General features: G+C 43.1%; 2 protein-coding genes across 2 annotated transcripts in view; both read left to right on the top strand.

Moving 5' to 3' along the window:
* Positions 1–7067, top strand: part of TXNDC8 (thioredoxin domain containing 8) — a 49857-nt gene extending 42790 nt beyond the window's left edge. Inside the window, exon 7 of the mRNA XM_090274551.1 lies at positions 6874–7067. Coding sequence (XP_090130677.1) covers positions 6874–7013 — 140 coding nt within the window. The 3' untranslated portion in view covers positions 7014–7067. The remainder of the gene's footprint in view (positions 1–6873) is intronic.
* Positions 7068–7547: 480 nt separating this feature from the next.
* Positions 7548–20343, top strand: TXN (thioredoxin). Its single transcript, XM_090274554.1, has 5 exons — positions 7548–7746; positions 12615–12719; positions 13435–13494; positions 19607–19672; positions 20133–20343. Exons 1-5 carry the CDS (start codon positions 7723–7725, stop codon positions 20193–20195), a joined length of 318 nt encoding a protein of 105 aa, XP_090130680.1. The 5' UTR covers positions 7548–7722; the 3' UTR covers positions 20196–20343.
* The last annotated feature ends 2995 nt before the right edge of the window (positions 20344–23338 follow it).

Genomic DNA, 23338 nt, shown 5'->3' with positions numbered 1-23338 from the left:
TATCTCATTGTGGTTTTGGTTTACATTTCCCTAGTAATTAATAATGTTGAACATATTTTCATGTGCTTATTGGCCATTTGTATGTCTTCTTTCAAGAAATATCTATTCAAATCCTTTGCCCATGTTTTAATTAAGTTGTAAGTGTTCTTTATGTATTCTAGATACAAGTCCCTTATCAAGCATATGATTTCCAAATGCTTCCTCCTACTCTATGGGTTGTCTGATGGTACTCTTTGTAGCACAAAACTTTTTAACTTTCAAGAAGTTCAAATTATCTATTTTCCATTTGGTTGTTTGTTGTTCCTTTGATGTCATATCTAAGAAATTATTGCCTAGTCCAAGGTCATAGAAATTTACAGCTGTTTCCTTCCAAAAGTTTTAGTTTTAGCTCTTAGACTTATGTCTTTAATCCATTTTGAGTTAATTTTTGTAAATGGTAGGAGATAAGGGTCCAACCTTTTTTTTTGTTTGTTTTGCTTTTATATTTTTAATATCTTTTTTAATTGTTGTTCTATTATAGTTGTCCCAGCACCATTTATTAAAGATACTATCCTTTCCCTGTTGAGTTGTCTTGCATACTTTTGAAAATAAATTGACCATAGATTTATGAGTTTATTTCTGAATTCTCAATTTTATCCCATAGATCTATTGGTGTATCCTTATGCCAGTACTATACTGTTTTGATTACTGTAGCTTTGCGGTAAGTTTTAAAATTAGGAGGTGAGTCTTCCAACTTTGTTCTTCTTTTTCAAGATTGTTTTGGCTATTCTGAATGCTTTGCATTTCAATATAAATTTTAGGCTCAACTTGTCAATTTCAGCAAAAAAAAAAAAAAAAAAAAAAAAAAACAAGCACCTGGGGTTTAATAGGAATTGTGTTGAATCTATAGGTCCTTTTGGGGTATTGCCATATTGTCTTCTAATCCATGAATATAAATTTCTTTCCATTTATTTTACGCTTACTTACACAAAACAAGTCTTATACTTCTTTTATTAAATTTATATCCATGTAATTCATTCTTTTTCAACTTCTTATAATAATCTTATATCCTGCATCTTTACTGAACTTGCTTATTAGTTCTAATAGTTTTTAGGATCTTTAGGATTATCTATATACTAGGTCATTTCATCTACAAATAGTGAGTTTTGCTTCTTCCTTTCCAATCGGGGTACCTTTTATTTCTTCTTCTTGCCTAATTTTACACTCATACCAACAATGTAAGGAAGTCATTTCTAGTTAATCCACAGTATCACCAATATTTGGCATTACCAGTCTTTTAAATGTTATTAGTCTAGTGGATGTAACATAGTATCTCATTGTGATTTTAATTTCAATATTCCTGTTGACAAATTATGTTGACCATATATCTGTTCATGTGTTTATAGATCATTCATATATCTTCTTTTGAGATGTGTGTGTTTATATACATTGCCATGTTTTTACCAGTTGTTCGTCTTATAAATGAGTTGCAAGAGTTCTTAGTGAAATAAATCAGTCAGAGAAAGACAATTACCATATGATTTCACTCATATGTGGAATCTAATGAGCCAAATGAACTAACAAGCAAAATGGAGACAGACTCATAGACAGAGAGCAGGTGGACAGCTTTGGGGGTGAGGGGGGGCAGTTTGCGGGGTTAAGGGATTGAGCAGAGAAAAAAGAGAAAGAACCATGGACCCGGACAACAGTGTGGCGATTTCAGGGAAGGAGTGGGTGGGAGGTTGGGGGTGGAAGAGAGTATATAGAGGTGGGATAAATGGTAATGGAAAAATGCAATAAAAATAATGCAATAAATAATATATTCTGGATATAAGTTTTGTCTTAGATATGTGTATTGAGCATGTTTCCCCCTCCCCCATCTGTGACTTACTTGCTTAACAATGTTTTTCAAAGAACAGAGGTTCTTAATTTTAATGAAGTCTAATGTATTACCTTCTTCTTTTATAGTTAGTGATTTCTGTGTCCTACCTAAGAAGTCTTAGCTTACCCCAAGGTTGCAAAGATTATCTCCAACATCTTCCAGTATAATCAATTTTGAATGATTTTGTTGTGTGGTGTGAGATAAGGCTCAAGTTTCTCTCTCTCTCTCTCTCTCTCTCTCTCTCTCTCTCTCTCTCTCTTTTCTTTTTGTTTTGTTTTGTTTTTTTCAGAGGCATCAATGGGATTTTTAAAGGAGGGGCAGGAGTCCTGAAGCAGCAATGCCGAGCATTTGCCTGACCTCTCAGCCAGCAGCTCTGTCAAACCTGAAGCCTGCCCTTGAGAAGCGCAGAAGCTTCAGTTAAGACAACAGAAACGTAGAGAAGAGGTTAAGACCGGAGTGGTGCTTGCTGAATCCAGCTGGTTCCAGCAGGGTTTGAGAGGCAGAGAAGGGGATGATCGCACCAGATCAGGGGGTGTAAAGAACAGCAGGGTGCAGGGTACTTATTCACAGGGGTTTGAAATTTGCTTTAAAATACTTAGCAGTGAAAGTGTGATATACATGTACATGTATATTAGGTTTTTTTAATCTAAACAGTTAACATCTGAAGTACCCTAATCAGGAGTCCACTCCTGGGGTGTTTAAATTAGCATTTGAAAATCCCCCAGTAGGAACTGATATTCCAGAGGGAGTTTCTGCCAATGAGTCAAACATCCTTCTAGAGTTGTAAATTAACACAAGAAGTGCCATTTTTCACTGTTGAAATGAGAGGTGTTCATCATATGTAAATGAGCTAGCTTGAAAACTGCCACCACTTCCTCCCATCATGAACAGAGTATAAGAGTCAGTGCCCATGTGACCAGGTGGCCTCCTGAACTTCAATTATTTTTCCTTTAAAATAGAACGATATCTATCTCCTGGCAGATGTTGAGAAGAATGATATAATACACTCAGCTCTAGGCCTGACACTTAATTATTAAACATGTGTATTTGTTTCTTTTCCTCTAACCATCTTCTTTACTGTAGTATTTTGAGCTTCTAATTTTATATCACCATGTTTTCTTTCATGTCTCCATCTCTACTCTCCAGCTAGACATGCTTCAGTTGTAACTAAAGATCCCAGGATAGTCCATCTTATCTCAGTGTGCCCAACACCCGCATACTTCTTTAAAATGTAGATGTCGGGGTCTACTTCAGAAGACTGTGATTCCCTGTGTCTGACAGGCTGTGGCCCAGGAATCTGCAGTGTCATCAAGGACCCCCAGCTGTGCTGAATGAGGTGGTCCAAGGCCACACTGAGCAAAGCTTGCTTCAGATGTCCTAGAGCTGAATTTTCTTCAAATTCGGACCTGAACAAAGACAGCAAACCTACTTTTGCAGCCCTCCTTGGAGCCTCAGGCTGAGCTGACCCAGAAACCTGAAGCAAGCTTGTATATCACCCATACTACCTGTTTCTTCTCTTCTTGATGATGAGGAAATATCCTTTTTGCCTGTCTAGCACCCCGTTACCCTCTCTCTGGTAGCCTTCTAGATGTTTCTCTCTCCTAAGAGAAATGGTTCAAGTAAAGCTCATGCCCTCCTTCCCCCCCTCCCCCACCCCCAACTCAAGTCGGTGAAGCTCAGCCTCTGAGACATTTACTACAGTACACGGGAAAGGAATGTTCTCCCTTCGGGGATACTGAACTGCTGGGAACCTGCGCCTGGAGCTGCCAGGACTTGTCTTACATAAATAAGATAGAGAGCCTGCTGAGAATGACACAATAGAGATGGTGCCCCGGTGACATCTTTTGGCCCCTGGAGTTCCTGCTGGAATTTCTCCTAAGAGTGCTAACTAATACCTAGAACCCCCACCCCCTCCCCCCCCACACACACACACAGATAAAGGCCTTTACAACAGCCCTCCCTCCACCTCTCACCCCTGCCTCTCTGCAGAAAAGGATCCTCCCTCACTGGGCACCACCCTCTCCTCACAGAACGTCACCTCCTTGCCACACTGAAATCATAAGGGCGCAAGTTTCCTGTGTTGTGTAGTCAGGGACCTTCTTTAGGCAGGGTCAGGTCTAGTCCACTTTTCTTTTACTCTTTAAGAAGAAAAAAATCCTTTTCCTTTGAGACACATGTTTGCAGCCTCACTGTTCACTACTGATTTCCTGATTGCGTAATGCACTTGGGACTTTAACACTTGTTTTACAATCTCTCCTTCTGTCCCTGCCTGCCGTCATTCCGGAGGGATTTCAGCATTCCATTTAGTTGCCTGTAATCAAAGTTTATATGGGCTTAAGCATTTTATGCATATTTTAGCTCACTCAACTCTTAGAATAGCATGAGGTATGATTATCCCCATTTTATGGGTGAGGAAACTGAGACACAGAAAGGCTTTTTAGACTTGTCTAGTGTTACCCAGCTACTCGGTGGAGATGAGAACAAGAGAATATAATTGCAGAGTCTGGGCTTTTAATATACACGCTAGCCTCCAGTTCCCTATAATTGTAGCATTCCCCCATATCCATTCTATATTGGTCCTGTGACGGTAGGAGGAGGGTCAGTATCTCCTCCAACTGAGTCACTGGACATTTGGAAGGTCTTTGGAGAGGAAGGAATGTCAGCTGAGAATGGTTTGTACCTCCTCTTCCTGCAACTCAATTATTTATTGTCATCTCCCATGTAAATGTGCCAACTAATAGATAGATTCAGAAGTTGGGGTGCAAGTGGGGCTTGAAGGCACAGCAGCAGAAAAGCAGGTTATATATTCTGCTCCAGGTACCCCATAAGGCCTCTTCTCTGTCAGTTGTCTTTACTCTCTGAGAAGGTAGCTGCATTCAGGCCAGTCTGTCCTCCCTCTGTCTAGGACTGTCTTGAGAATATGTTCCTTGCTTATATCCTTGCCTGTGGTCCAAAGTTTCTACCTTCTAGAAACTTTGCACAGTGGGTTCAAAACTTCTGGTTTTCTTCCTGCCTCCATTTGAAAGAATGAGGAGCCAGGAGCTCTGAGGAGAAGCCAGGAAGCAGTTTCACCGTCCCAGGCAATCACACTTACGTGTAGCTTCATTCAAAGCCGCTTCACTCTGAAAATCCATGCTCAGACCCTGCACCTCAACATCATCCCACCTCCTTTCCAGCCTTCTGGCTTTTATTCCTCTCTCCAGCTCAACACCTTCTCCACCTCCACTTTCACCTGCTGAGAGACCCTCCTGGCTTCACAATGTCCCCCAACATATCTTTCACAATCCCCAGTCTTGCCAGGCTGAAACATGTATCCTACAACAACAAAGAGCCCACTTCTCTGTTCCTTGCTCTACTATTGCTAGGAAAAAACTCACACAGATGTGCGTATGGGTGTCATTATACATATAAGGTCTTCAAGCTCATCATGACTCCCCTATGACCCCAAACAAGCCTAATTAGCACTTACAACAGCTATAATTATAACTGTTTATTGAGTGCTTACTATGTGCCAAGCTCTGCCCTAATCGTTTTACAGGCACTTTAAAGCAAAACGCAACCACCATGAGTTAGAGACCATTGTGGATGACAAGCTCAGGGGAGGTCCGCATGGCCTTACAAAACCAGAGACTGAAGTAACCGCACAAGGTGGTCTGGACGTAAAAATTCCTAAGTAAAAAGTGGGTTATGGTGAGCAGTCATGTCTTAGGCATATCGCTTTCTCGATAAACATCAATCTTTAACTTTGAAATTATCTGTTGTTTTTATGCATCTAAGATTGTTGGCGGCAGCAAAAATGACACCAGGTTGGGTCAAACCAGACCTCGGCTCGGTTCAGCAACCTCGGTACCTGAGTTCTGGCTAAGAAAGAATTCCGAGATAAGACTCAGATTATAAGACAAAGTTTATTTAGAAAGTCACAGTTAAAAGAAGTGAGCAGTCGAAGAAATGGGCTCAGAAAACAAGTTACAGAGATAAAAGAAGGGCCCTTAAAGGTTAGGAAAGGAAAAAGTGAAGGTAACATGCCTAGGGGGGAAGAGAGGGGGAGGGCAAAGGTGAAGGTGTTCTCCTGGGAGGGAGAGGCCCCTGGGTCCTCCATCATAAGGGCTGGGATTTTAGGGGAGGTCCCAGGGGAGGATCTCAATAGAATATTCATCAGCTTTCTAAGTGTCTCTTTTGAGGGTTGTGGTCTCCACTAAATTGGTCCGTTCCAGGGCAAGGGGTCATTGGTCAATGCAGCTGGTCCTGATGTCAGCCATGACATCGCCTGCCTGGTTTTGCTGCTTTTCTGGGCCTGGAGCTGAAACACAACGGACGCCCGCTTAAGGGAGTGGTAGTGCAAGTGCCCCACATGGGCATCACAGGAGACCACTCTTCCACCCCTTGTTCCTCCTCTAAGGGGGTCTACCAGGTGACCAGACATATGCTAGGGGAGGAAAGGCCACCCTGGGGGCAAGGTCCTTGTTTTCCCAGTTTTGCCCATTGCTAGGCACCCGAGGCTTCTGTACCTGGCCTATGATTCTTGCACTACTCAAGTCTATCTAACTGCCTGCTACAAAATAACACACCTTTTAAATGTCAGAGTAATCTTATCCAGTCCCATCAAGGCACAACTACCAGCACCAGAGTACATACCATTGTTATCTTGTTCCCACATACCAGCTCTCTGAGCAGTAAATGTTAACTACCCTGCACCCACCAACGTAAAAGTATGTCTCTCCATTTTGCTTTTTATCCAGTCTCAAAAGATTTCCACACTTTGTTTCTCTCACCTCCCTAATCTACCACCGGTAAATTTCAAGTAACGCCTCTAGGTCTCCTCCTTTGATTCTAATGTATGAAATAAGCTGCAAAAACTGACATTCTCAGGAGCAATATCCCAATCTGTCGAGATTTTGCTTCCCAGCAATTGTCGTAAGTTTGGCACAAATAAATTCTTAATAAGGCTCTCTCTTAGGCTGGCCATTCTTTCGTTGGAGACCATCATAATTTCCATTTTACAGAATTTACAGAACGTGAAACTGAGGCACAGCAAGTCGGGACCTGCTATCACAACCCCACACAGGACCTGTCTGCCCTTCCAGAGCTGGACCAGTTCTTTGTCTGTCCACACCACATTGCTGTGTCACTGGGGCAGAGGAATCATCAATGAAAGTGAAAGAACAGGAAGGAGAGAAGAGGAAAACTGTCACTTTAAATTCCAGCAAGAAGGTGGGGGCGCACCGCAGATGCACTTCCTAGTCATGGTTACTCAGCACTTTGTAGGGCTCTGGGTCTGGGAGGGCTAGGGAGTAAGGGCGGCGGGCCTTTTTTGATGAATCCAGCCGTGCCTAAGCGGCCCCTTCCCGAGGCTACTCGGATTCGATTAAGGCCCGGCTGATCCCTTCCCAGGTGAACCTGTCTGGGGCTCTGGATGAGGCCATCTGACGCCCCGCCTCCTCACGCCATTCACAGTGCATGCTCCCTTTAAGTTGCTCTGCGGTTCCCGCAGACCCGCCCTCCCCGATAGGGTGCGGCGACGGAGGTTGTGGGGTTTAGGTTAGGAGGCCACCTGATGTTTTCAGGGTGGGGGAGGGTGTCCCTGGAAACCCGCCCCACGCAGACCAGGCCCACGGACAGCGGCCCCGCCCCGATCCGGCGGTTAGGCAGCTCCAGGAGGCGGGACCTCGCCGCGGCGCCAGGCGGGCCCGGAGACCCGAGCGGGCGCGCCCCCGCCACACGCACGCCGCGCGCCCGCCCGCCTGGCCGCCCGATTTCCCCGTGGCTATAAAGGCGGGCTCCGCACTCTCCAAGTTGAGTCCGTTGCTTTGCATCCATTTCCATCGCTTTCTCCGGTCGCTTATCAGACCTCAGCCGCCAAAATGGTGAAGCAGATTGAGAGCAAGGTATGCGCTCCCGGGGAAGGCTAGGGCGCGGCGCGCAGCCTCCGTAGCTCGGGGAGGAGACGGGCTGGAGGTGGGTAGGCCGCCGCTTGTCATTCCTGGAGGAAGGGGACGCGGCGGCTCGGCCTGAGACTGCAAGAAACCTGGGTCTTGGCGCGCCCTAGGAGTAAGGGAGGAGAGGGACGAGAGCCCCTTGGAGGGCGGGGGCGGGGTGTCCCGTGCGCGGGGGACTGCAAGCGAGCGTGGAGTGTGCGGGCGTCCGCTCACGGCGCTTCGTGCACCACCGCTCTCCCGGAAACCTCGCTTGGGTGAGGGGATGCAGGGAGTCTGCCTTTGGCCCCGCATTTATTCGGATAGGCGTCCGGACAAGGAGGTGGCGGGCCCTTTGAAGAATACACTGGGTTAGTGGCCGCCACTCCCCGGTGAGTGGCGTGATCCACTCGCGCTGGGTGGGGTGAGCTCCCGTGAAGCAGGTCTGTGCCGGGGACCCCCGGTTGCCTCCATCACGGCCAGGCCCCAGGGATGATGCGTGCTGTACCTTCGCAAAGGGGGCGGTTCAGAACCCCACTACCCCACTTCCTTCCCTCGCGTGTACCAGTCCGGCGCGGAGGCCCGACGGACCCAGACGGACCCAGGTGTCTGCGAGGAAGTGAGGTCCCGGCCGCGCCCTCGGGACTCCTCCTCCTGCGGCGCGGGGCGTTTCCGGCAGCGCTGGCGTTGGAATGACTCAGTCTCCAAGGCTAGGCCGTAGGGCCTCCGCTGCCCTACCCATCTGTGTGATTTCACCCACTGTCGGTGACTGTTCCAGAAGCCAGGAATGCCCCTGGGAGAGGCCGCGCCCTACCTCGTTGGCCTTCGGGCACTCAGATGGTACCCAAAGGAATGCGCAAGGCAAAACGTGTTCATCCAGAGTTATTGCGAGCCTAATACCCTCCTGCACGGAAAACTGAGAGCCTAACATAGTGTATGGTATACTGTAGCCACTCCAGAAATGTTTGTTAGATTTGGGAGAGAATTGGTGTTGCTCGAACCGTGGAAGACCGACCCCCCCCCCCCCCAAGAGCATATACCCCGCGATAGTTAATCCCCTCCACCCCCCACCCAGTAAAGCAGGCCAAAGGCAGGTCCTTAGCCTGCCTTGAGTGCTGGGGCAGGCTTCGAAAACCTGTTTCTTCGTAATTAATGATCCCTTTGTCTTTTCATTGCTTTTAGAACCAGAAAAAATATATGATCCTTGTAGAAAATTTGGGAAGGGAGAGATGTTTCCTACAAGCAGCTGCAAAGTAGTTGAAATTACGTTGTGTATACTGTTTTGTTTCTGAGCTTTTATTTCCCTAATTTAGCCTGAACGCTTTACACGTCCTCAGAGGCTTTTTGTAATAATCATATCAGTATCTGAACACATTGCTGGTGTTTAGGTAGCTTTGTTGCTTCAGTGAATACTTTGTTCATAACGCATTGTAGAGAGTTCAGGCTGTTTCCTCAGGTTAGAGGCTGGAATGCGTCGATTGAGTCAAGGGCTGTGACCCTTTTAAGGCTTGTAAATGCCCAGAGAAACATGTGAGTTCTCCTTTCTTTCCCTTCATTGCAGGGTTTCCCCCATAACTTTGGCAAGATCATTAGAAAGAAAAATTCTCATTTGAATAACTTTGATTATTAGGGACTGAATTTTTCTTCTCCCACACGTGGTGATTGGCTAATTGTAGTCTTACCTGCTTGTCTTTAATGATTTTTTTTTCCTATTGGTATTCTTTTTTTAAGTACTGAGCATTTATATTAAAGTTAGCAGCCCTCTAGCCCTGACCTGGTGTGGCTCGGTTGGGTGGCCTTCTGCAAAGCGAAAACTGGAAAGTTCGCCAGTTCAATTCCTGGTCGGGACATATGCCTGGGTTGCAGGTTTCTGTCCGTCTGTCTCTCCTGCCACACCCCACGCCCCCCCACCCCCGCGACTAGGCGAGGCAATGAATCCATGTTTCCCTCGCACATCGATTTTTCCCTCCCTCTTCCTTCCTTCCCCTTTCTCTAAAAATAAATAAAATCTTTAAAAAATAAAATGAAATTAGTAGCCCTCTCATTTGTTGAGAACAGGAGTCATTAATACTAAATTTTACTCTACATACTTTTATTTAATACCTACTGAGTGACAAATACCAGTTTATGGGGTGCGGTGGGGTGGAGGTTCCTCCAGGGTCTGACAACCTCCTCGATTTAACCTAACAGGTGAGAACCCATGAAAGAAGTGAAAAGGCCTTTGAGGGGGCCTGTATGAATTGTCTCAGAATCCACACGATACGAACAGAAAATTGATCCCTGAGGCACACCTTTCAGTCTTTCCCTGTCATCCTTGTCATAGCGAAGGCATCCTCCTGCCCTAATCACTAAGATTTATCAAGGTGATAAAGAAATTCCTTTCTCAAAACAGCACTACAGCCTGGGGCCCAAAGGCCAGTCAGTTGATCTTCAAAGTTATACAGTCATTAATCAAAAATTGAACTGGAGTAATTTGAATGTTACTTATAAATATTGAATACATGTAAGGTCTTCCCCTTGATGAACTTGGTGCTGTTTCCCATCCAAGACAACTCTCTCTCAGCTGTTAGTAGTTTGGAGCCATGGGGATCAATTTCAGATACAATTGGGATCATGTGATAAAGGAAGAAATAAGCACACAGGTTTTTGTTTTTTTAATAACATCTGCCATTCATTGAACACAGGCACTTTGCTAAATGCTATACAGGCCACTTCTGTGTTTGTTAATTACCTTTGGTATGGTTATGTTTAGGAAAAAAGATGCCAGATTCTATTTATGTACCCCACTTACATAGTTTTTTTGTTTTTGGTTTTTTATATTTGTGTCAGTGAAGAGGACCTTTGTTAAGCTTCCTTTTTTGTTTCTGGGGGCTGGAGATCTTGGTTTACTAAGAAGTAGGATAATTGTGAATTATTTTCAAACTGATGTTTGTTTAGATGAACGTTAAGTATCAGGAGAAGAGAATTGGTTGTGAAGTCCACACATCCGGGCTCTTATTTCATGTTCAATTGAGCCCAAAGTTCGTGTTGCTGTTACCTTTTTCCTTTTCAGAATTTTAGGTAGTTTTGCGGGGATTTGATTCAGAATTGTTTTGGGGATTCCTTGAGAGTTTTTGAAATAACATTCGATGTTGAAAGTAATCTTACCAAGTATTTACTGAGAGCCAACCATATTCACAAAAAAATATTCAGTTGACCCTTGTACAACTTGGGGTTTAGGGACACCGATCTCTGCACCGTCGAAAACCGAATAGAACTTTTGACTCCCCCCAAATAACCTGTTGACCAGAAACATTACAGGTAACATTGATGGTTAATTAACACATTTTTATGTTATTCGTATTATATACTATATTCTTACCATAAAGTTAGAGAAAAGTAAATGTTTTAAAAAATCATAAGGAAGAAAGAATACATTTACAGTGTTGTACATATTTATTGGAGGGGAAAAAAGTCTGTGTACAAATGGACCCACGCAGTTCAAACCTGTGGTTCAAGGGTCAGTTGTATTCATCTTACCAGAGACAATGTCATTCTTTGACTTTCCTGTCTTAGCTGGATCTTGCTTGTGTGCAATGGCTTGTTTAACCTTCTAAAAATTTGCATTACGGAGGAGACTTTGAAGTTTATCTGAGAAAATCAGTGATGATTTGGAAATACTGCAATTCTATAATTCTAACTTGACTCCCCACACACACCCAGAGGTGGGGTGGGAGACTGAAAGGGTTATAGGAGCTATGATATGCCACTCTCATAACACCATTTGTGAATTGTTTCCAAAAAAGACATGTAGAAATTAGAATCTAGAGAAGTAACTGTACTTCAGGGAAATTCACTTTAGATTTTAATGGTGCTTTATTTATTTACTTTACTTTCTACTGGATCAGATCTGATAGGAGTTTTAGCTCTCAAAAGAGGAGAACATTAGTTTTTAATTAAACCCATGTGACCAGCATTTTCCCCTTGAAGAAAACCTAGACTTCAGATAGAGATGTTTGTGTTTTGATTTCCCTTTTGTTGCCCCGGTTTTGGTCAGCACTATTGTGGTTAAAATGTGTTTCTCAACTGAAAGATTAGGTTGCTTGGGTTACAGTATCAAGACCATTAGTAAATTATTCAGGGAGGTTGGTGGTAAGGGGTTTCTTGTTCATTTCTGCTTGAGGAATTTTATTTAACATGCATTCCTTAAGAGGAACTAAAACTTTCATTTGGTCAACAATGAGGGCAGAGTTTTGAGAAAAAGGGTAGAAATCAACCATCAACAGTATGACCTCAACTCGGGAAACTCCATTAAAAAGAATACAAGGAAATATGCTTACTGTCAACAGTGATTGCATGTGAGGGTTTAAAGGAGGTTCTTTTATTTTTTTTTCTTTTGACTGTTCCACCATAGAAAATATTAGTTTAATCAAAAAAGTGTTAGCTTTCAAAAAAAAAACTAATTTGCCATGTTGTAGATGGCAAGATTCTGTGCCTTTGTGACTTCAAGTGACCCCTTTCATCAATTGATAGCATTCCGTTAAGGTCTCCAAAATACCTAGATTTGATATGGAAACCTTTTTAATACAAATGTCTGTTATTTTCCTTTTGTTTGCTTAGTTTGGATATAGATTAATATTTTGTAAAATATTTATGGAGACATGAATATTGATGCACTATACACCTACTTGTTTTATCAAGTAATACTACAAACAACACTGAAGTTTTGTTTGTTTTTTTCAAACAGTTTATTATTAAAAGATAGGTCTTTGCTTTCAGAACCTCAGAATTGAGCTTTGTGTCACATTTTATCAGGGTTTACTTGGGCTTTTTAACACATGCTTTTCTTTTTCCCTTCTTAGGATGCTTTTCAGGAAGCCTTGACCAGTGCCGGAGATAAACTTGTGGTAGTTGACTTCTCAGCCACGTGGTGTGGGCCTTGCAAAATGATCAAGCCTTTCTTTCATGTGAGTATTAAACAACCGCTCTGTGTTTTAAGAAATTTCTGTTCTTTGGGTTTGGTGGTCACAACGCTGGGGGGGAAAGGACACTTAAAGTTCGAAGTTGTTGTTGGCTCTTCGGTCTAAAAGTAATAATGTAACTCCCTCCCCCCTTTTTTTTAATTGTTGTTCTATTAAATTGTCCCAGTTTTTCCCGTGTTGATCTCCACTGCCTCACCCATCCACACCCCCACCCCTCCCACAGTTAATCCCTGCCCTGTAGTCTAGGTCCAGGGTTCATTTATACTCGTTCCTAGACTAGACCGTTTCCCTTCTCCTCCTCCCCCTCCCCCCTGGTCACTTTCAGTCTGTTCCTTGTTTCCATGCCTCTGGTTCCATTTTGCTGACAAGTTAGCTTTGACACACGGAGCCCACTGAAGACCACTTTCAGAAGCTAATTTGCTTGTCTTAAATGGTTTTGCTTTTGTTCATTTTGAAACACGGGCCCTGCCCTATTTGAAATTCGGGCCTCAAAGGTTGCTGTGCCAACTTCTTTTATACTAGGAGGAACCTGATTCAGAGACAGTGTACATTGTCTTTATGCTTACCTGGTCCCTAGTCTTAACTTTTGCATCTTTAATTAGTCTCTACTTTTATTACATTTCCATTTAAGAACGTTGCGTATTGACTGCCATTAAGGAGTTCTGATTCTTTTGTGTCTCTTTCATTTTAAATGTTCCAGTCCCTCTCTGAGAAGTACACCAATGTGCTGTTCCTTGAGGTCGACGTGGATGACTGTCAGGTACGTTCCCAGATACTGGGGGCATGGCTGAGCATTCACACCAGCCTTTTCCTCAGCATTGCAAGTGATTGTTTCCATATGCATGTCAGATAACACCACAACTACCCCACGAGCAAACAAGGTACATTTTGGAAGAATGGGTAGTTGTGCCAATTATGAACTTCATCCTAGATATCAGGAGGTATGTATATCACATCCTAAAATACGCATTAAAATAGATGGTTGAAGCTTTGCTACCTTATTTCCCAGTTACTTATCTTCCTAAAAAACCTACATAGTCTACCTGACATTATGAGATGCCCAATAAGTAGAAGTTGGAGTTCACTATGATAATGAAATCCATGGAGTCGATGGTATCACCAAATGTGGAGACCACTTTTAAGGTTCTTGTAAAGTAATGACATGAGAGAGTGTATTCACAAACTTATTCTGATCTTAGTGGACTCAGGTCAATTAGAAAACCCAGATGTTTTCAAGGAGAAACACCAAGGTGCCTCTTAAGAGAGCTGAAAGACTAACTGGGGGGAATTCCAGGGTTGGCTTAATTAACAAATGCTTGTTTCGCACTTTAGGCACCAGGCTCTGTTCTCTTTTATGGGTGAGAGAAACACAGGGAAGGTGGTCCAGGGGGGCACAGTGGCAGAGCCCGGGTTTAAAAGGAGGTCGTCTGGCTTCCCAGCCCGGGCTCCTCACCACACTTTAGAGGAGGCTCTGTTGTGTGGCAGGTGCTGCTCACCGCACTGAACTAGGGGGGCCTGCTCAAGGCAAACCACGCTGGGGTTCTTCACAGGCACGCGGGCGTTCCCCCTGGCCCCAGTGGGGAGGAGTGGTGCTCGACCTTGGCTCCAGTCCTGGCTCAGTGACCTCGGCCGTAGGCTCATCTCCCTTCCTCCTTGAGCCTTGGTTTTTCTGTATGATCAGATCTCAATACCCACCCCCATCCACTTGCCAAGGTTGCTTACTCGTATTAAAAACATCCTGTGGTTGCTCAATAAGTGCTTAAGGGATCATAAAAGCAGGAATATGGTTGTACTTTCTACCTGTGGGGACCTACCCACGCCCCCTTGCTTATTCTCAGCACGTTCTCTGATCCCATACTCACCCCTTGGCTTGCACGGTCTTGTCTGCCAGGCACAGCCTTTCCTTTCCTCCCTGATGAACTCATAGTCGTCAGCTTCACATCTTCTCCAGGAACTCTTCTCCAGTTACCCCCGTTACGTCCCACACTAGGTCAGTGTCTCCTCCTCAGGGATGTCCTCTGCTGCTTTTCCTCTGGCGTTTCTGGTAGGGGGACGGGTGGATCCTGTACCTAGACTGCTTGCTTTATTTCCCAGCTATGTCCCTTGTTAGCAGGGCAGGCTTGGTTAAGTGATCTTTTCTGTGCTCAGTTTGATCCTCATAAAATGGCAATGTTAATCCAACATCATGGGGTAGGCATCAGGATTATATGAGGTGATACCTATGACGTGCTTAGAACAGCACCTGGCACATGTTAAGTACTCATTGAATTCTAACTATTATTGGGTTGGCCAGAAAGTCTGTTTCATTTTTTTTCCATAAAATAAACATTTTTTATTTTCACCAATAACTTTATTGATTTGGATATTTTGAGTATGTCAGGTATCTCCCACATGGTATAATGTTGATTGTTCTTGATTAATGTCTCTGTTTGATCGCTATCAACTTCAACTAGTCTACCTGACCATGGAGCATCGTCCAGCAAGAAACCTTTTACCACAAACTTCACAAACCACTTTTGAGACGTTTGATCAGTCACGGCACCTTCACCATACACTGCACAAAACTTTTTTGCATTTCTGTTGTGGTCTTACCTTGAAATAATGAAGAATAGTATCCTAAAAATGTTGTGTATTTTCTTCCATCTTCCATATTAAAATGGCTACACAAAAATTCACCAATTTTGATTTTTTTTTTTTTTTTAATGCGTGCTGATATAACAGCTGTCACAATCTTAACAAAATTGTTTCAATTGACAAAGACAACTAAGTGCTACCAGAGCTATCTTAATGGGGAAAAAACAAACAAACTTTTTGGCCAACCCAATTGATCTCTGTCCTTTACTATTAGTCCCTGTAAGTTTCTTGGGGGTTGGGAACCCTATCTTATTCATGTTTGTTTCTTCACTAAGCACACCTGCCTGGCATGTAGTAGGTGTGGAATGAATGAATGTTACATGGTTATTAAGTAAGGCTATTGTTCTGATGTTTCCCAGAATTTTAGAAAAAAAGGACTGAGAATAGCCACTGTGTGTTTGAAAAAAAACCTTGCTCCCTGTTTTAACCTAACTTAGTCTTTAGAGAAACTGCTGGTTCTGACCCTCTCAGATAACAACTAAATACGTTTTTATTTGAAATAATAATATGTGCTAGGTGTTGTGGGACACTGTGCATGCATTCGGTCATTTAGTCCTGAGAGTAACCATGAGAACCATTTCTTAGCACCGCCCCCCACATTGAAGAGGTCGTGGGACTAGAGCACAGAAAAAGCAGGTCGTTCAAGGCAGGGCCAGTGGGTTTGAGCCCCACACCGTGTGGCCCGGGGACAGGCGCTCTTGCTGCCTCTGTGCAGAACCTTTGGGAGGTAGATGTCAGAGCAGCCAAGGACTTCCGTGGGCCAGAGCTCCTTCTCTGTGTCATAATCTCCCTGAAAGTTTCCAAACCTTCAAATGACCGTCACTTACAAATTGGGGACCTTTCACTTTGCCTCCATATTCTGAACAACTATGGTATTTTCGTCTTTGAATACCTTTAATGACTACTGTTATAACCATCTAAACAGCCTTATCAATCTATTGCAGAGTTAAAAATTGAACTAATTCCAGAACCCTTTGGTCACCGCATATACATAGTTGCAATGTCTGTCAGCTCCTACTCACCAGGTCATTCAGCAGAATTAGCAAGGCAGGTAATTCGAACAAAAAGCAGTTCATTAAACAACCCGTGAGTGGTTTCCCCCATGGAATTTTATGAATTATGCGAGTGGATCTTCTGGTTGCTTGGGAGCTCTAGGTAAAACCAATCTCCTCGTTTCGACTCTAAAAGAACAGAGATAAGGGGCAAGAATTACATCAGTCTCATTTCTGAATATTAATCATATCATTAAATAGCTGAATGGCTGTGACCGGTGTGGCTTGGTTGGGCATTGTCCTGCAAAACAAAAGGTCAGCATTTCGATTCCCAATCAGGGCACATGCCTGGGTTGCAGGTTTAGTCCCCAGTCAGGCACATACAAGAGTCAGCCGATAGATGTTTCTCTCCCTCTCTCCTTCCCTTCCCCTCTCTAAATAAGTAAATATATTTTTTAAAGTAGCTGGAATGTTTAATGACTGAATTAGTTTTTAAGTACTGTACGTACACACACACACACACACACACACACACACACACACACACACACACCGCCGCCGCCGCCGCCACACCCCCCCCCCCCCCCCCGACCATGAACTTCAGATCCAGGGTAATTTATACATTTATGTCTTTGGAGCAAGCAACATTGACTTTTAAAAGAAGACTCTATAAACACTTGTGTAGGAAGAAGTTACCTTTTGGATGTATCAAATGGACAGTTTGTCTCGAGACAGAGACGGTCAGGCAGCCTTGCTCTGAGGAGTCATCCAGAGAACAGTATAGGATTTTAACACCAGGTTTATTGAGGGAAGAGGGGGAAGGGAGTTGAAGGGAAGAGGAGACTCCAGACCAACTCAAGGGCCCATAGGAGCAAAGGAAAAGGGGAAAGGGAGAAGAAAGGAGAGGGAGTGGAGACTGCCTGTCACCCATGCTGGTGTAGGAATCACCTGCTTCTGTGTCTGCAGGCGCTGTCTCCACACTTTCCCAAACATACATTTCGGTTAGGGTGAGTTTACCCATCAACACATCCAGCGGTCCATCTACATCTCCCTGCTTTTCCCCCACCAGGCCAGTCAACATATCGGGCTAGGTCCATCAGCATTTCTTCTAGGAGGGAGCAATGTCCATTTTCATTTCCTATGGGAGGGGCTAGGACCAGGTTAATTTGTATATGGTTCATTTGCATACGTCCGAAGTCTGGGTGGGCAGTCCAGCTGCCGCCATGTTCCAACAGGGACATATACTGTAGTTCACAAAGAAATTTTTGTATTCATAGAGAAGAATGAGTACTACTGGTTTCTTTTGAAAATGGTAAAGAGTCCCCATTCTCTGCAGGACATGATACTTTGTAAATTAAAACCCGAAACAAGTAATTTAGACCTGATAGTTTTGCATCATTTTAGAAGGCTATGTTTTCATTTTAATTAGAACAGCCAAGAATGAGTTAATAATAGAAGTGACAAAAACAGGTTTATTGCCTATATGGAGTGCAAAGCCAGAAACCAATGACACCAACAAGGTAAAATGTAGTCTTGTTACACTTACTAATAAAAACTATTACAAATCTGAGATCGGGCAAAACTGTAGGGATGGAGAACAGGTCATTGGTTGCTAGGGGTTGGGTAGGGGAAGGGTTCGACTACACAGGAGCTGTTGAAGGAAGTTTTAGGGGAGGGAGGAATCAGTTTTGTGTCCAGGTTTTGGTGGTGTTTATATGACCGCATTTGTCAGAACTTACAGAACTTGTCCAAACCACCCTCCCAAAAGAGAATTTTACTGCATGTAAGTTTACAATTCCAGATTGTTCCAAAAAACAGGAAGTGGGGTGTTTTAGTGATTGGGCTAGCTTTCTAAGTGAGGGAAGTGATAAGTGGTTTTAAAACCTCAAAGGTAAATAACTTAACTTTTCAGTGTATAACATTAAGATCACTACAGAAATAGCAAACAAGTCCATAGAACAAGAAGTGGAAAACCAAAGTAAAGCATTAGATTTGGAGAGCAAAGATCAAATCCATAGAGTCTTTACCAGACAGGTATGCTGTGTTCAGTATTATTGAAATGTCAGCCTCCCCAATTTATCTAACTTGAACTCAGTCTGACATTTTAGGGAAATTGAGCCACGATATTCTGAAATAATGTAGTCTGGGGAAAATCCTATGAAAGTCCCTCTGGTGTCCCATGATCTGGTTTCGGGCCAGTTTTGCTGCTTAGGGGCTACGAGGTTCTCCCTTTCATGCCTGATCCTCTCCAGGGCCAAGCTGGCATTGTCAGTCCCTCAGCAGACCTCCACCCAAAACACTTGTCCAGACAAAACCATTTTCATGCTATGTCCCTCGAAACCTGTGTGAACATAGTATTGTGTTAAAAGTTCTCACTTTGTGGTCCTGTACCAAAATTGAAGAATGCTTGATATTGATGTATCCATGACCTTTGAGCTGTAGAAGAATCTTCAGATGTGGTAAGAGCCACTTTCAGGAGAAGAGAAGAAGATACGCACCCACCAGCCCAATGTACAGTCTTCGGAGTTTGCCCCTTTTTCTCAGTTGGGTGGCCACACAGGTCAGAGCATTCGAGTCAGCTAGGACTCAGCCTCATCCCACTTGATGACGGGGCTGTAGGGGAACCTTGTAGGGCTCCTCCTGTGATCCTGATTAATGCAGCCAGGTGTGAGAGCGGACAGGTACATTTTTAATTTAAAAAATAAAATACAAAATCCGCGTGCCCCTTTTTAGATTACTATGACGTTATTCTTGAACAATTCTTTCGCAAGTAACTTGCTCTTCTGACACCTTGGACTTTAGCCTTTATGGTCACCATCTCTACCTCATTCCCATAATCAAACTGGAAAAACTAGGAGCAAAGAGGTGCTAATTCTGAGGAATAGTTGGGGTTACAGTCCAGGGTGCAGTTAAAGACTGTTGCTGCTTTTTTATGATTCTTGGAATAGCCCGGGTATAATTGAGTCACTATGATTGTAGCATCTGATGCTTAGTAGCGTTCCACGCCTTGGTGCGCCCCTCCCCCTAAGGAGAATACATATTAGTAAGAATTTTAATTGAGAAGATAGCCATTTAGGCTTTGGTGCTGCCATTATATATTGTCAGTTTGTATATGCTAAGAAAAAAAAAGCCCTAATGCTGAGATATGGCATGTGTAACAGAAAAAATCTAGTTTTGTATTCCTTCTGTCAAAGCTCAATACTTGTTTTTATTCTCTCTCTCACACTCTTACCCCTCTCCCTGCAGGATGTTGCTGCAGAGTGTGAAGTCAAATGCATGCCAACCTTCCAGTTTTTTAAAAAAGGAAAAAAGGTAGGTACATCTGATCTTGAGGAAAACTAACTGAATAATAGGAAAACATGGTATACCGGGAAGCATGTCCCCATTATCTATTTTTCAGACTCTTTAAAATGTCACTTTTCATTGATTTAGGTATATAATGGTGCATCTAATTGAAAATGGATCTTTTCTAGAACTAGTCAGTAGGTCTGTGATTGGTACTTCATACTTTAATATAATAAAGTACATTCGTCTTTGTTAAGAGGTATTTGTGTGTGTGTGTCCCCCGACCCCAGAATTGTATTTGAGTCTTGAGGGGCTATTTTTCCTTCGTTTTTGTTTTTGTTGACTTAAAACTGTATTATCCAGGGTGTTCATTTTAATTATACTTCTCCCTTTCCCTTGCCTTCAGTTTTCCCCGGCCTGTTCTGTCTTAAGCACAAATAGAGGTAATGTGCTACCATCTAATGTCAGTTTAATGTTCTCTTAACAGGTGGGTGAGTTTTCCGGAGCGAACAAGGAGAAACTTGAAGCCACCATCAATGAATTAGTTTAATCATGTTTTCTGAAAAGATAACCAGCCATTGATTGGCTCTTGTAATTTTTTTTATTTACAAAAAAAGAAAAATCAAGTATAGATACTATAATGCCCAACTGCCATCTGATAAAATGACAATAAAATATTAATTCTACCCTTTTTAAAACTGTCTGGTGTCTTAAATAGCTTTCAAAATAAATAAAAAGTGGCCAATTAGAAGATATTTAGTGTCCTAATTATTTTCATGTTTTTGATCACTTTAGTAACCTTGTAGGTTACTGATTGCTTTAAGATTTTTTTTTTTTCTATTATTACCACCTTAGTGTATTTCTAGGAAAATCTTGTTGGGGGGGCATGTAGATAATACATTAGTATGTTTAAATTGTTATTTTTTGACCCTTATGAACAAAGAAAATGATATCCTCTGTTCCTGCAGGCAAATCCCCTATGCCCTCTGAGTGGTCAGTGTGGCCAAAGCTGATGTCCACCCATGAAGGAATTATTTCTCTAGTTTGAGATTTTGTCCCAAAGGTTTCCATGAGCTTCTGATTTTGTTTCTGATTTGATATTACTCCTGTTATGTCCATGAGGAATTCTTCATGTTTTGCTCACAACTGAGTGAATTCCTGTAATTCCTGAATTACCATGGAAATTTTGATTCCCTCAAAGTACCTAAGAAACTGGTTTTATAGGCCAGATAGAAGTTCCAAACTGAGAGGTTACTAGTTACTTCATTCAAAGAACAGCCTGAGAAGTTACTAGTTATTTCACATTCAAAGAACATTAAGCGTTTCTTGTGTTTTAGATGGAGCAAAGTGCTGGGAGAGTGAAGTTTTTAAGGTTGTATAAAAATAGAATTAATCGTATGCTCCATATCAATTAATCTTTGCCCCCCATAAAGGTAGGTATATAAACCCTACTTCTCAGTGAGAAAACAGGCAAAGAGGGTAAGCAATTTCCCCGGCATCACACTAGTCGGAGGGTCTGAGATTCTAGCCAGGGGAGTCTGGAGCCCAGTTCTTGGCTCTGCTGTGCTACCTCTCACTGCAGCAGTCTGAATAAACAGTAAAATGTTGGCCTCTTTCCTGGGTTCCTTATCTAAAATTAGGGTGCTGAACCTGTCTTAAAAAATATTAATTGAAAGCTTATTCTATGTGAGACTAGGGATACCGCTGTAAGACACCCTTCTCAGAGATTACATGGGAGACAGGGAGGCGAGTGATAGGAAGAGCCTGAGACCAGAACAAACACAGGGACACCGTAATGGAGAATAACAGAGATAGCTCTGGGTGGAGTGGTTGGGTTGGGGGCTGTGAGGTGTGACTGAGACCTGATGAGTGAAAAAGACTGAGCTGCAAAGTCCCAGCGGAGAGAACGTCATGCACAAAGGCTCTGAGTCAAGGAAGAGCTTGGTACAGTCTAGCAGAAGCAGGAGCTAACGCTGGTTAGAGTGGCAGGGACCAGTCATCAAAGGCCTTCCTTGTTCTCGGTGCAAATGTAAGCTGTTGAAGGGTGAGCCAGAGGTGAAGGGCTTCAACAGGTTTATTTTGGCAGCTGTGGGTTGGGGAAGGACAAGCATCGGGCTTTTGCAGTTACCGAAGCCAGAGAGAACGGCAGCTGTGATTGAGGAGCGGCAGGGAGGTGGCATGTAGGACAGAGCATTCAACAACTTCTGGGAGTGGAATTCTAAGTTCCAGGCTTTGGATTTGAGCACCTTGGTAGTTAGGGTGCTGAGTAACAGAGGAGGATTGAAGGAAGCAGGTCAGGTTCTCAGGACCTGTGAGGACAGGCTTCAGTGAAGTGAAGTCAAATCACGACCTGCTCATTGGGTGCTGGTCTCGAACTCGGGGCAGGACTTGACTTGGCTAGGAGTATGGAACACATTGGCATGTAGGTGGCCCTTAAACACGGATGTATGAGGTCACCGATGATAGAATTCAGAGTGAAGAGCACTGCAGACAGTCTGATGAACCTCAATATTTAGAGTACAGCAGGAACCAACAGAGAAAACAAGGGAAGCCCAAGGAGGAAGACCAGAAAAGGGTTTTATCCCAGAAGGAGGGTCAATCGTCAAACATCAAGAGGCTAAGAAAGAACAGGAACTCAAAGTGGTGGTGGTGGCCACTGTGACCAAAGTTACATGAAACAGTCGTAATGGAACCAGACTGTTGGGAACTGAGAAGACTGGTAGGAAATGACTTGGTAATGACACTTCCCATCTATCCTAAAGGAAGTAAAATTGGTAAAGAAAAATGTCCAAGGATAAGTTGCAGCATTGTTTACAACAGCACAAAAATTGAATCTCCCATCAGTAAAAGGATGAGTAAATTCAATATGATAAATCTCTTCTAGGTAGTACAGAATAAGGAGCTCTTACTACTGAAATAGGAAAAGGTCACTGTGAAATAAAGCAAACTGCAGAACAATAGTAATGATATGGAACAGTATGATTCCATTTGTGCAAACCACAAGGGTTGCTGTGCATTGCTACAGGTAAATCTGCACGTAAGTTAAAGGAAAATATCTCCAATTAAGTATTTCTAACATCACAGTAGTGACTTCAGGAGAAGAGAATATGTAGAGATTGGTGGTTTTTAGTTTTAATCTGTAAATGTTTGGATGTTTCATAAGAAGAATGCACTCATACATTACTTACAAATAAAAGAATTTTTTTTTAAGTGATAGGATGTACGTAAAGAGGGACAAACAGGGCCTGTAGCATTCATGAGAAATTTTGCTCTCAAATGGAGCTGAGAGATGGGGTTGTACATTCTGTGTATAAGATGGGTGTGCTTGCTAGCAGGCACATGGAACTGATACAGAGGTAGCCATTGATTCTGAAGGAAAACGATACCTGAAAGGGGAAATTCCTTGTGTAGTCAAGAAAAAAATGGGACTCAGAGCTCAATGGGAGAAACTGGTTATTTTCTCCATCACAGCCAGTGAGTAAAGATGTGTGCGTGAGCACCCGAATACAGAAATCACATATTAACAGACGTAAGGGGAAAACAAGATAGCAACAATAATAGTAGGGAACTTTAATGTCCCACTAACATCAATGGATAGAGCATCCAGATAGGAAACCAATAAGGAAACATCAGACTTAACACATTAGTGGACTAGACGCAGGAGAGTCTGGGGTTGTTGGCTCTGGGGAGGGA

The sequence above is a fragment of the Furipterus horrens genome, unplaced genomic scaffold, assembly GCF_987537825.1.
Source record: "Furipterus horrens unplaced genomic scaffold, mFurHor1.1.pri manual_scaffold_4, whole genome shotgun sequence".
Taxonomy (NCBI): domain Eukaryota; kingdom Metazoa; phylum Chordata; class Mammalia; order Chiroptera; family Furipteridae; genus Furipterus; species Furipterus horrens.
The sequence above is the reverse complement of the archived record's forward strand: the minus strand, read 5'-3'. Positions and strand labels throughout refer to the sequence as shown.